Source organism: Perca flavescens, chromosome 7 (genome assembly GCF_004354835.1).
Source record: "Perca flavescens isolate YP-PL-M2 chromosome 7, PFLA_1.0, whole genome shotgun sequence".
NCBI classification, from domain to species: Eukaryota; Metazoa; Chordata; class Actinopteri; order Perciformes; family Percidae; genus Perca; species Perca flavescens.
In genome coordinates this window covers 22818379-22833333 of record NC_041337.1, presented here as the reverse complement: position 1 = coordinate 22833333, position 14955 = coordinate 22818379, and the positions used below count along the sequence as shown (strand labels likewise).

The following is a 14955-nucleotide window of genomic DNA, read 5'->3' as shown; positions in this document are numbered from 1 at the left end:
AATGAAGCTTGCCAACCAGGCCATTAAAATTCCTCATGGGGGCGACATAAACTACCCACTATAGTTTCAATAAATCCCATTAAATTATAACAGAGGGTGTCTAAAAAACACATCATATTGTTGACTATGCAGATAAATAATCTCTGCAGATCCTATCATATATTTCATGTTATGCACAACATGCTGTATCTGTGTACAAAGTGATAAGCATTGGTAATTCATCTATTGTGTTTGCTTAATGAAAATGTTATAGAGAACAAACTCTGTTAGCATATTTTTAATCTTAAAAATTGAAAGTACCCATGTCAATTATTGTAACTGTTGTATGTCAGTGACTATGGTGGGTACATGTAACAATAAACATATTTTTGTTCAAAGTCGGCCTGGTTGTTTGTGTTTTGTAAAGCCAACAAAGGAAGTGTTCCTCAGAAGGTTGAAATCAGATTACTCACTGCTGCGTAAATGCAGCGTCCTAATATACTTGCATCAGTTAACAAAAAGGCCAGGCCCAGCCTCTCAGCAGATAACAGTTTCTAATAGAACAAGCAATCCCAAAACAGCCATCAAGTGGTTGGGTAGTGATCTGTCCTCTCTTGTTTGTCTTGTCTTGTTTGTTGGCTGTCAGACAATGGTGCTGCCGATGCCAGTGCTGTCAGGAGAGTTCATATCCGTCTGAAGAGGAAATGAGAGGGTCTGATGGTTGCCGATGGAACCAGTATCAGAGGTGCAGTAGACAATATTAGTGATGGGAGATTGGACACGCAAGGAGCCAATATTGCACAAGTGACGTATAGAGTATTTTGATACCTTCTGCAGAAAGGGAGGGCATCATGTAGGGACTTGACCAGTTCATTTAATTTGTAGCCTAGTATTATAAATCAGTACATACAGTATAGTAGAGCCCAGCTGTGGAGTCCAATATACATACATAAAAAAGACATACTTAGGTTTGTTTATTATGAGCAATCTTTAACATGCAAAATGCTAGTTGGAAATTTATTTTACAGATTTAATTGACTATCGCACATATCATTTTTCAAAGTATCCTGGCCAGCTTTCGATGTTGTGAAATAACCCCTGGGCAAAACTCTATCTGCATGGACTTTCAATTTTATTTAACTAGCTGAGGTAAGATTGACTCAACTTCACAGAAAACACATCATTAATCTTAACATTAACATTAATCTTCATACATAATTTAGTTGTTTGTATTGAGCCTTCAAGATCAATTTTTCATAAAACAAGAACATTTTTGCCTGGCTGGTGAAATAAATCCACTTGTCCACTGAGCATTTTGACTTGTTTCAAGATTAGTCTTACAATAAAAAAGAAAAGAAAATAAGCCAAAAAGAAATGTACTAATTCATATTTATACATCATTTTAAAAACTTTCCTCATTTGTAGATTTTGCTTTTGGCTTGGTTCACTACAACATTTTTATTAAAGTTGTAGGCCTCAATCCTGGACTAAATGTTTTTTTCTTCTTCTGTTGAGCAGCCCTCAAAATGAGAAAAAACATAGTAAGGGTCGTACAGACCAGGATAGACTTGTGTTTTCTCTTTCTATATCTTTCGTTTTGCATTTCTGAAACATATAAAATTAAGATGTTGTTGATTACCTTTAATAGTTTTTGAACCAGGGACTCACCACCAGCACTAGATGACACCAGCAGATGGCGATAGAGGAACATCAGTATGAGATGTAAAACAGCAGAGAGGTCCAATCCAACATTATTGCTTTCATACAGTTGTAATCAGCCATAACAGTGTTCGTACATAAAACATCTGTCTTTAAAGCTATGTGCAGTGTGAAATCTTCCATTATTCTGCTCCCATCTGCCCACAAATGAACTTCTTGAGTGTATTTAACTTTTTAATATATTTTTAACGTAATTATACTTTTGCTGAGAGCAAAGCCCTCTTCTTTTTCTGTTCACACTCACACAGTTACACACATTCACATCTGGAAGCTGCCCAGAAAAACCAAGGTTGTGGGATAAGGGTAATGGTGGTGAGGTAAAGGTCTTTGTTGTCTTTTATTGTCAATAAAACACATCAGTATTACACTTCACCAGCAGTGTAGCTGAAGCCATTGAGCTGGAATGATCTGATTCTTTTTAGGTTAGGGGAGCTGAAAAACGATAAGGTACATTTTATGAATCAGCTCTAGGGGGCACTGCGTCATCATCATCATGGAGACAGAGAGAGAGAGAGAGAGAGAGAGAGAGAGAGAGAGAGAGAGAGAGAGAGAGAGAGAGAGAGAGAGAGAGAGAGAGAGAGAGAGAGAGGAGGGATGATAGATTTCATTTCTATTCTATCTTTAATCCAACTGTGAAATTTATAAGTAAATGGCAGTCCTATTTTTCTTCTCAGGTAGATCTCTGAAAGACCATGTACTGCTGCATCAACTCTTTCATCATCACACCTTTACCAGAAAACACAACCAACAGGCAAAAAAATGTTGCTTGATGTACTATATTGATTATGTCTGGATGTCTTTTATGAAAAGAAAAAAAAGAAAAAACTGTGGAAAGGTTAAAGTTTATTAAAGGTACACAGTGAAGCCTAAACTGCTCAGCTAATGAACCCCATGACAGCAGTCACATTACCTTTCCTACAACATCAGAGATAATTCTCCTCATTAACCTCAGCAGGCGAATGCAAAGTTATGTTTATAGACTGCCACAGCTATCAGGCGCTACTCATCAAATTACTTATGAATGTGTTGAGACTCAGAATTGTAAACCAAATGATAAAATAAGTAGAGACATGCACATCAGTTTCTCCACTTTAAACATTTTATTACAGACAAAAGAAAACAAAAGAAGTATTTGTGACTCAAAATGAATCTAATGCTGGTACACTTGTATTGCACCAACAACAATTTCTGAAAAAATATTTATTATTCTAATAATCATGTTGTTTGATCAATAATTATAATAATAATAATAATGCACCCTGATGAAAAATAAGCCAAAACGTTACTTCATATCATTCATAAATAGATGTGAAAACTGCAACCAAATTAAATAGAATGACCATATTGTAAAACATGTGATTTTCAACAAAACAAAATGGGTTCTCTCATCACTGGCTTTACAAATTAAAGAAGTACATTTGGCAGGTTTATACACAAACTTAAAATATCTTCCCACATGACTGTTCCTCCGAAACGCAAATCCTGCTACAATGAAAAAACAAAATATCTTCAGAATTTTTTTGTCTTCACAAAAAATGATAAAGATAAGTTCAACACAATTCTAAAACACCTAATAAAACTAGTCAAAAACTTTAAAACCCACTGTTATGTTTTTTTTTCTTTAGTAACATTTCACATTTAGCAACTTTTTTTTTTTTAATTCACCTGTACAAGTGGTGTCAGGACTAAGGGTATGTGGGCAGGGTTACAGGTGGGGGGTGGGGTGGGGGGGACGGTCCTTATTGACCGAGAGGAGGATGAGCTAAAAGGAGAGGTATCAACCTTTGACCTCTACAGTTCTGTAACGTCCTGAGGCCATGTGACGAGAGTGACACTCTCTATCAGAGCTCCGCCAGTTAAGGAGGAAATGGAGCGTTTTACAGTCTTTGCATTTCTCTCTCGTTTATAGAGAAACAAGACCAGTGAACACAGTTTCCACACAACTTTTAGTGTGTGTATTCCCTCACTGAATCCGCCTGCACGAAAGTCACAAAACCAAACAAAAGTAATGTTTTAAAAAAAGAAAGCAAGGGACTGCAGCTAAATACACAGATAAGAGGGATCCATTTTGGTGGTATTTACAATCACTCTGTGAGAAAGAAAGGAAAAGAGGGAGTCCTTTACTAGGGGGCGAGGATGATTTACAAATGTCTTAAGTGTATGTGACTATCTTCATTATGATTTCAGTTTGCTTTTACTCAGTCGGGGTGTTTCAGTCTGTCCTGAAGTACATCCACCCCTGCTGAGGTGACTATATTCTAGTTTCCTGCATTAGCTTTTCTACCCCAAGACCTCTACGCTTTGAGTATGCTTAGAGCATTTCATCTCCCCAATGAGGGCAGTCCATGGCAAACACAGAGTAATGGAGTGAAGAGGAGAGAGAGCATCTTTAAAAAATTCAAAAGAGAACGAAGACTTTTTTTTTTGGTCTTCATTTCCAGTATGTTGCCATGAGCTTAAAGCTCACTGCCCCCACAGAAAAATGGAAAGTTCGCTGATAAGGAAAAAAGCAAGAGAAAAAAATGCAAGAGAAGTGCCTCAGGCTTCTGGCCGATCTAAGTGCTTGGCAAATAGGTGAAGTTACTGTAGCAGTCTTTGGGATTTTCGAAATCCGTCACAAAAAAAGAAAAGAAAAAGAAAATGGTGTAAAAGCAGATACATCGATGACGTTGTTGTTATGGTGGAACGCTCCCTGGGGTCTGACATTTGGAGGTCTTTCAACTTCAAGTGAGGTAGAGAGGCTTGTCCCGAGCTCCCATGCCACTGCTAAAGAAGAAGAAACTGTATTAATGTCTGACATGTGAATACAATGATTGACTACATGTATTTTCTGTGTATCCTGTATTTCATCAGGATATCCCAGTGAGAGATCTATTTCAAGGAAGACCTGGCGAAGGTAGCAGCTCCAAACAAACATAAAAGCTGTCAGCAGACATCAATCAGTATAATGAAAAAACTAAAGTCAGAATTTGCAAATCACTTGGTACTCGAAATGTCAAATACAAAGACTGTTCTCCAGTTATCTTTACTGACACACAGGAAATAATTTAGCATGCTCCAAAACTCCAAACTAAGGTTCAAGCAAAGACTCAATCTACTTCAAAGAGCTTTTTCAAACATGATTTGACCCAGGCGTGATCCCATTTGACATACAGATGAATCAGCTCTAAATACAGGAGACTTCTAGCTCTGCTGCCTCTCAGAATAGCAACACCAAGTTTCAGGTGTGAAACAAAACAACATTCCTGTTGTACCTGCTTGAATAGCTTGATTCAATAAGGCAATGTGTGCTGAGCAAAACACAGGCAAACTTAATTGGATGTCACACTTTCTCCAAGCTTGGTAATAGCATTGTTCTACTGCTGCATTACTCATTTCAATTTCAAGGAGATGCCTTGCTTTAGAGAAATTGCAGTTCATGATTAATACTGTCTGAGTCTCTGAGTGTGAAAGTGAAGTGGTTTAGAGCAACTCATTTGGAAAATGAGTAACTGTCAGACAACTACTTACTATTCTCAACAGTCAAATGTCCTGGATTGGATTTACAGAGGTAAAGACATTTTTATTCTGGGCCATCTTTTCAAAGTGATTTCTTCTTGTTAACCATCATGTCCATAACACAATGATCACTATACATAACGCAATATGTGATGCACTCACCTGCAGTGGTTGGGTCCACAGTCCCTGTTGCAGTACTCGCTGTCCCAGTCAGGGTTCTGGCCGTGCACTGGGTTAGGGGCCCCTGGAGACTGTGAGCCCCCGACACTGTTCTGGTAATCAGCCTGAATATGGGAGAATCCCTGCCGAATGGAGAAGAGAGAAAGGAGAGAAAAAGCAGTTATATTGTTCTAGCTTTGAGATGGCCAGCCATTAAAGTTTGCTGAGCCATGATACTGTATGAGGCCAAATGTTGTCAGTGGTTTTTTATCAGTTGCTTTTGAGCTTAGTGGGTGGGAAACAGGAACAGGATCTTAAAATCACACGTCTTACAGACATGTCAAACCCCCTGCTGGATTGGATACATTTTAGACTCCTAGAAACTAGGGAAAGTAGAAAATAGTTTGTTTGCCACTAAATTAGAGAAAAAAGTTACGTTTTTTAAAACTTTGTTCTTCTTCATTTATATCAGTGGTTCTCAACTGTTTTGTGTTCAGCGCCCCCCCATCCATTATTTTATTATTATCCAGGTCCCTAACTGCCCCCCCTCCCCCCATCAAATAAGATGTAGGCTAATTCCCCCGAATATTAATGATTACGCCCTAATATTAGGCCTATTATTGTTGTTACTATTGTTATCACAAATAATCATCACAAATAATAATATCATTGAATGACAAACAACATATTTATTAGTTTCCCAGGTATCAAAAAAGCCATGTGAATATAGAAATTATATTTACAGGTGTTTAGCAGAAGGATTTACTTCCGAATGGAAATAAGTTTACAACCTTTGAAAGTTAGCAAGAGCCCTTTTTTGATGCTTAGAAGAGTATATGTTTGCTATCGAGTGTCTTGCGAGTAAATAGCAGAAAAAAAAGTTTGGAGAAACGCAACCCCACATCGCGCAGCATTTTGTGGAAGTGTGAGAGTCCCGTACAGTAAACAGTTACATCAGTGCCTCTATCGCTTACACAAGACAGTTTTAAAACACCAAACACAAGCCCCGAACTGCCCGGGAGCTTGTGAAACAGCTAAATGTTTGCCAGACAACAAAGCACAGTCGATGTCTCTCACTCGTCTCTTTTCTTTCTCTCTTTCTCCGTGAAATGAAGCTGCATTCAGGTGCAGTAGGAAACATTGTGTTCTATAAACGATCTGACGAAAAACTGTTACTGTGAAATATAAAGTCTACTTGTGCTACATTGGGGGGTTAAAGAACACAACAGGACGTTGCACCACCCTGCAGCGATGGCTTTTTTTTTTTTTATCTGAACGCAGCTTCACGCTGACATACGGAGCTCATTTAAGATGATGCTCTGACGTCCCTTTTCCATTAAAGGCAGCGCCAAACAAAGCTGACAGAAGCACAGAAGAGAAGAAGAGTTATTATACACCGTCTCGTCCAGTAGCATTGCTGTAAACTAGCAGGTTTTAATGTTGCAGACCACTGTTTTTTGCAAGTAGTTTAGAGTGTAAACATGTATTGTTATTGTGAATCTTTGGTTTAAACTAGCTTTCAAACAAACGCCCCCCAAGGGCACCTCAATGCCCCCCTTTTGAAAATATTGCTTCCAGCGCCCCTCGTCATCTTCTGAACGCCCACGTTGAGAAACACTGATTTATATGCTTAAAGTATGATTGAGGTCTGTTATACAATACAGTGAGATTGAATGAAGAGTTTTCCCATTTTTATCAGCAACTGAAAAAAACATTGAATACTTAAATTTAAATCATAGCCAAAAAAGCATTACAGTCCGAGTTTCTATGCAATATCAACAATGCTTCCAAGTGTAATAAATATATATCAATAATTAGCAAAAAAATGTGATGTGATTACGTGATAATATCAGTACATTCTGCAGACATTTTATAAGGTGATTATATGAGGAGCTTTGGCAGATGTATGTGTTTCATCATGTTCATGTTTCATTTTAATAATAGCCATACCAACCTGTTGGCTGAGAGGAGGGGAATGCAGTGGAGCCTGGAGCCCCATTTGGTGTGAGATGATTGGCTGTGACTGCTGCATGCGTATTGGCTGGTTGAGCAGGGAGCTCTGATGCAGGGAGAGTTGGGCGTGGGGGTGCAGAGGTGGGCTGATCTGGAAGGGAGATGGGGGAGAGGCACTCATGCTGGGTGGCAGCATCTGGGATTGGCTGAGGGTCTGGGCCAGGGTGTGGCGGGGCGGCCCTGCGTAGCTCTGGAGATCTGACAGGGGGAAGGAGCCCGGCGGGCCTAGGTAGGGTGAGGAGGGCTGGGGGGGCACGCTGTACAGCGGCTGCTTCGGGGGCAGCATGTGGGAGGGCTGGCTGGTCTGCTGGGCACTTTTTGGTTCAGGGTCATTGTATGTCTGAGGATGAATGAAACAGATTTTTAATAAGATACCTTTTTAACTAATTTTAAATCATCACATCAATCATAAAGTTCTGATCACATTTCCTCTCTCGTTTTTTAATAGCAGCATCGATTACACTTACCCCTGGAAATTTTGTTTTCAACCTGCTTCTTATTATACAGTAGGTAATTCAGCCAAGTTGACAAGAAAGCGTTGTGTTGTTTGCTACAACAGCTGCAGGGATTTTCAAGGGACTACTTTCTGTCTTTACTTTTTGTTGGACTCACAGACAAGGCTTTAAAGGAAGAGTTCGGGAAAAACAGTCGATATTCGCTATTTTTATTTCTTGCTGACAGTTAGATGCCAAGATTGACAGAGCCAGGTTACCTGTTTCCCCTTGTTTGCAGTGTTTGTGCTAAGCTAAGCTAACTATCTCTTGGCTTCAGATGGACAGACATGAGAGTGGTTTCGATCTTCATATCTAGTACATTTTCCAACATATTCAACTATTCCTTTAAGATTATGTTACATTTACTTTTGGGGGATGAGTGAAATGTTATCATGACGAATAGTCATAACTAATAACCAGGTTAAGAAATACCGTAATTTCTATATAAACATTTCCTCACTACCGTCCTCAGTACTGGTTGATTCTGTCACAATCATCTGCTTCTCTACAGAGCGAAGCAGCTGACAGAGTGAATGTGTGTTCCTTGCTTGCCTGGTGAAGCTGTCCAATACAAGATAGTTGACACTCAAAGCTCCTAACAGCAAATCTTTTTCAGCATATTGATGCTCACTGTGTGATATATATTACATTTTTTGTGTATCCTCGGCCTGACAGCTTTCACTTCACACACACACACACACACACACACACACACACACACACACACACACACACACACACACACACACACACACACACACACACACACACACACACACACGTAGACGGTCTGACAGATGGGGAAACAGGGTAAATGTCAACACCAAACTCCAACAAAAACCAAAATCACCTGAATGTGACCTTTCTCTTTTTGGACAGTTTCACTCTGAGCAGGTGCAGCACCTACAAAATACCCCCACCTCCACCTCACCCCGCCCCACCCTCTCCAGGACCTTATGATGAGCTGTCAGATTGCTCATCTCCAGCCATCAGTGTTGATTAGAAGGTAATGGAGCCCATTTGTATGAATAGAGCTGGGGCCGGGGTAATGATCAATAGACACCTTGACAGATAGATGGGAAAAAGAGACACACACACACACACACACACACACACACACACACACACACACACACACACACAGGAGCCCGGGCAGAGAAATGAGGCTGTTTGCCTGCAGAACAAATGGAATGACAAAAGGAATCTTCCCCACACTACATTGTGTAATGTTAATAAAAGACGGCACTAAACAATGCAATCCACAGTCCGCATCCTTGCCTTTCTTTATTCCCAGTGCTACTATGCTGGTGCATACAAGATGCCATCATTGACTGGGCAAAAAGGATGTCATAGATCTGGATTAGCAGGAAGGTGTCAAAGGTGGAAACAGTAGAAAAACCTATGATTGCCTGCGTTGATTTGGATGTACTTCCTGTTGTAGATGATGAGATGGAGAGAATCAATCTAATATATGACACAGGTGTCTGTTGGTGTAAGATGCATTTAGGGTTTGTATTCTCTAACGATACATATAATACTTCAACCTGATATTATGTAAAGCACATGAGGGAGCAATCATTTTCTATCCACCCTCATAGATGCTTTGGCCATATGCTGGTGCTGACCCCTCCCCCAACCATATCACCATACCAACTACAATCCCCAACCCCCAACATCTGCACCCTATGGAAATCAGGTATTGTTCCAAATACAGACTGCTTATTTGCATCAGATGCCACCTCCCTCTCCACCACCACCACCACCACCACCACCCCCTCAGCCCAAGAAAGCCCTGCCCAGCCCATTAGCAGGGATTTTCCATCCAATCCATCATCAGTCTTAGCCCAGGCCGGTGTGTCATAAGCGTTACCTTGGAAACCAGACTGGCTCGGTACGCGGCCAAGGCTTTCAGGTACTCTTTCTTAGCCGCCTCGGTTTTCCTCTTGTACCCCTGTGAAGAGAGAGAAAGAAAAAATCTAAACGAGAGGCTTCGGGTGAGAGGAGAGGTTGACATGCTCATAAATGTGCAGACACACGTCTGTCTCTCAATACACACACACATACTTTTTATCTAATACTTTCTTAAACATATCACACACACACACACACACACACACACACACACACACACACACACACACACACACACACACACACACACGCACCCTTAATGTTTCCCTTTCCATCAGAACCAATGGTACAGAACACCTCTATTTCCTCATCACAGCACTAAAACTCCCTCATCTCAATGTGTCTCCATCTATCGTAGCAACACATCATTTCCATTCCAATCCACCTAGAGAAATGAACTGGAACTTCTCTCTCTCTCTCTCTTTCTCTCTCTCTCTCTCTCTCTCGCTCTCCTTTTAGCTCCACAAAGACTCCTATCAGCATACTGACATTAGTGATACACCACAATGGTTGTTGTCATTTGGTACATTAGGATGCAATCCCTGCCTGTCGATGAGTTTTGTTTGAAACTGCCTTCCATATTGTTAGTGTGATATACAAACCTCTGTTGTCATATAACTAACTGCTGCTGCTGTGTTTGAAAAAGCTCAGTGTGTTTGCATAAAGAATATGGGCTTATGAGTGCATATGGATGTGTGTTTGTGCACTCAGGTATTTTTTCCAGGTATTGTCTGTGTAGGATGTAGTGTCTGAAAATGGGGCTATTACTGTAGCTATAAGGGCTAAAGGCAAAATGATGTCTATTATGCAAAACAGAAAGGAGAGAGACGTATGTTTGTCAGTATAAAACCTAAGTATGTATGCAGTGCATTGTAGCCTACTTATTAGGTAGGGCTTGATATTGACAATTCTTTTGAATATATTTTTTCTACAACCCCTTTTTCATTTATGAAAGAAGGCCAAAATTCTCAAATGTTAAATATTGTCTTAACACAAGCAGCAATACAAAAACTTAAATACAATAATGTACAACTGGCAACATTTTGATTTCAATGAGTAAATATCTGATAAAAGAAAGTAATTACTAATTTGATGATGCCAGCTTTCGTCACTTGAAAGTTTTCGATACTTAGTACTACGACACATTAGGTCGGTCCTAATAAAGCACTGAGTTTCGATACCGAATCCTATTTTAACTGATGCTCAAGAAGAAGCAGTTCACAAAATATGATGCTTTTAAATGCACGCCACATACTAGAATACTTACTTTACACAGTATACTTTGCAAAGAGTAAACCTTCGGCATCCCAACAGAATCTAATAGCAAAATTATTTAATAACTGTGTTTTCTCTTGGAGTTGAATAACCATAATACAAAACACCATGACTCTGTCATCACTAGCTTTCCCTACCTATTACTGCTGAGCTGGAGATGATGTTAAATAGCAACAAAAACAATAGACTACTCTTGGACTGGATAGCCGAGATGTCCTTCAGCTAAATCCAAGGACGAGACAATAGTGAAGGGGGAGGGAGGGGAGGGATCACTAATTCTGTATTCTAGGCAGGATCAAAATAGCAGAGGTACATAATAAATAAAGAGTGGAAATGAGAACTTCACACATCCCTGCTTGTCAGAGGGCCAATGAAGATGCATGGTGCGAAGGCATCAGCTGTGGACCATACCTGGGCCTGGAGCTTTGTGGGAGTTTTGTTTTTGGCAAAGAAGATATATTTTTGGAAAGTCCTTTCTTTTTTTTTTTTTTTTTTTTTTTTTGATGGACACTACACTGCTGAGAAAAACTCAGCCTTTGCATTTTGAAAACAAGAACACCAATAAGGGTTTGTGTCTGTGTTTGTATTCATATTCAGGAGTATATGCAGGTGTGCACTATAGCACGTGGGTATAAGTAAATCTACATACTGCATAAAATATCCGTCCTAAACTCCTTAAAATCTCCCCAGGTGCTTGTATATTTTTCCCATATTGACCATTTCTTGCCTGTAAAATGTCCAACTTTGTTAGTCTCAGACTGTTTTACGGCTGCTGTTGCACAGAATGCTCCCCCAACCTTCCACTCCTTCCCTTTGCTTGAATTAAATTTAGAAAGAACATTTTTATGAGAGTCAGGGGAGTGGGGATAAACGGATGGATTATCTTTAGAAAGAGAATAACTAGCTCATTAAGGTGAGCTGTATCTCACAGATATGTTCTGGTAATTACACACTACACAGCACATAATGCCAGGGAAAGGCTGCTCGTTTGCTGCACCACACATGCCATCTACTGGTTAGACAAGAATGTGTGCATGTGACTGTACATGTATTTGTGTCAGTGTATGCATGTTTACTTGCTCCTGTGTGTGTCAAACATTTTCTGTGTAAGCACAGAAAATATATGTAGAAGTTTACATACAGTACTACATTTATATACATTTGTGCAGTCAAATGTAGAGGAAATAGTAGTTCCTTTCACTTAAAACTTCCTTTTAAAGGGAAGTAAATAATGTTGATAGTGTGTGACTGTCATCAATTTTTGCAATCATTTTCACAATCATGTTCACCATATCTTTTACAAATTCCTGCATGTTTCCTCATCCACTTTATTGTTTTAGATATTCAAGACCTGCATGTTTTTTTTCACCTGCTTCTGTTCCTCTCCTAGGCTGTCCCACATGGATGCCACGATCTTGGAGACATCCCCAAAGGTGGCATTGGGGTTTTGGCCCTTGATGGCCGCCTGGGTGTCTCTGAAGAAGAGCGCGTATGCCGACACAGGTTTCTGTGGCTCGTTGGGGTCCTTCTTCTTCTTCTTCTTTTGAGGTTTGGGTTTGGGCTTCATCATTTCTGCCGAGGCCCTCTTCTCACTGCTTATCTGGAGGCAGAAAGAAGGATGGAGAGGGAGGAAGAGAGACAAGAGAATGAGACAAAGAAATTGCTGGTCATAAATCAGTTGATGAAAATAACTCTTTTGCTGGAGCTACTACAGAAACAAGCTTGAGGAGTCATCCAGTATGCCACGCATGTATGGGCATGATGCATTGACTGGATAAGATACTCTAGATTTTTGCAAGGTTAAATATATATAACACCTCTGCATTAACAACTGTGCACATGACGCTCAGCATCATTGAAATAACCAAATAGAACATTCAATTAAGGCTGAAGAGAGGGTGAAAGCAGCAGAGTTCTGCGAAGAGCAGCTGCGGCTTGTTCTGAGAAGAGAAAACAGATCAATTTACAGACATGGGTGAAAGAAGGCTAACAGGACGTCAGTGAAGACAGGTTAGCCTCTAGGGTGTTGGAGGGGTGTCGGGAGGTGTGGTTCAGGAGAAACTGGACAAAATCACAGAGGGGGGGGGAGGAGAGAGTCCTGGGCTAATTAAAATATCACATTGGTATCACTTTATCAGCTGTTAAATCACTGGATTCATGGATATGTTCAGATATTATTTCAGTATTTATTTTGTCACTTTCATGTGGATCACAAAGCATTCAACTCCACTTTCTGAGGAAACCATAAAAAAGGATTAAATCTTTATTTTCCATAGGATGTACACAGTTGGTTTGTCAACAATAACATGCTGCAATCCCACAACATTTTCAGGAGACAAAAAAAAAACTGCTCACATCTGTGTGATGTACTCGATCCAATACACATGAATACATTTTAATTTTCCGTGCAGGGCTTTGACGGGGAGTCAAATCCAGGTCACCTGATCCTGGTTGTGATTCTATATGGAAATTGCCTTCTTTGCCGAGTAGAGAACACATCAAGCACGGGAGAAAGAGAGGGAGAGGAAGGGAGTGGGGAGTGAGAGAGGGAAAGATAAGGAGAAAGGGAGAGAAGAGGTGCAGCTGAGGGAGGATGGCAAGGAAGAAGTGACGGCTTGATGTTGCCATTAGTATCAGTGGAACATCAGTTAACCTGATTTCTTGGTTGCTATAAAGGCAGGACATAACAATCCAATTTCCATCCACATAATAGAAGATATAATGAAATACTGAATATATAATGATATACAGTACATTGGTATTATGTCAAATGAAGAATGCTTATGTGCACTATTTATGGGAGAAGTGTTACTCAAATATTGCTTTGAGTGAAATGAGGGTGAACTCCTTTATTTTTGACAAAGGCAGCAAATCTCCACGGCCAAATTCCTATTTCATCAGGTTGCATTTTAGAAAATGAAACAGCTTTGAACATTCTCTTTTAAAATCCACTGATCCTGGGTTTCAGTGTTAAAACTCAGCAGGGGGAGAACAAACCACGAACAAGATTTGTTCCTGTGCTAGTATCAAACAGCAACTTGAGGACATTCACATCCATCTAATGCATACTTATCACAGGATTAAGCAACAGCCAGTTATCCCCTTTAACTGTCAATTGGAAAACAAGAAATGACTGCCTTTGAAAATCGCATTGTTTCAGCAAAGCATTTGCAGACAAACAACACACTGTATTCTACACAGCATGAAATTAACTAATCAAAATTCAAGGTCCAGGAGCACATTTGGCAGCTAGAGAAAAACTTCAAAATGGGTTTTGTGGTGTGCGGAAATGAATGGATGTTCTCATTCAGGGTGATGCAAAAGTATTGCTTGTCTATTTCACAGCTTACAGGTAATATTCTTTTTTTTGTGTGTGAGTACGCCTGGTTTCATTAAAAAATAATCATCCCTCACTTTTAGGCAATGAGGCAGAAGACAGGCATTTGAAACGACATCTGTTCCACTCAAGCCTTTGAAGTGAAAATAGAATAAAATGAAGGTAGAGCTAATGGAATGACAAAATAGAAAGAAAAAAAGGCTAAATAATCTGCAGGAAAATTCACATGTATTCATACAGAGGAAAGAGCGACATGCAATCAACCAGGAGAACAAGGGGCATATTATTTCTTTTTCTTTATTTATTGTCCTCTCTTATTGTATGAGATTCCTGTCTGTGAATTTATAGGAGGCCAGATGAAATAACAATAAAATAAAAGAATACAGATGGCACAACACACAGTACCTCTGAAAAGAGTACAATAAACCAAAACACTACAGTATAAAAGTGTTTCAGGATAAATCCAGCCTTAAATACTCTGTTGGATACTTAATCAATCTGGAATCTTTTAATTTGCTTTCATTTTCTCTCAGCCTGTCTAATCAACATTTACTGCTGTCAGTGGTTTTC

The 14955-nt window shown here is 39.7% G+C and overlaps 1 protein-coding gene across 2 annotated transcripts in view; it reads right to left on the bottom strand.

The window, feature by feature from the left end:
* Window positions 1–2817: 2817 nt before the first annotated feature.
* Window positions 2818–14955, bottom strand: part of LOC114558855 (thymocyte selection-associated high mobility group box protein TOX) — an 81626-nt gene continuing 69488 nt past the window's right edge. For both annotated transcript variants that reach the window (XM_028583122.1, XM_028583123.1), the window contains 5 exons: window positions 12418–12648; window positions 9733–9813; window positions 7310–7708; window positions 5359–5498; window positions 2818–4464 (listed from right to left, as the gene is read on the bottom strand). In XM_028583122.1, coding sequence (XP_028438923.1) covers window positions 4422–4464; window positions 5359–5498; window positions 7310–7708; window positions 9733–9813; window positions 12418–12648 — 894 coding nt within the window. In that variant the 3' untranslated portion in view covers window positions 2818–4421. The remainder of the gene's footprint in view (window positions 4465–5358; window positions 5499–7309; window positions 7709–9732; window positions 9814–12417; window positions 12649–14955) is intronic.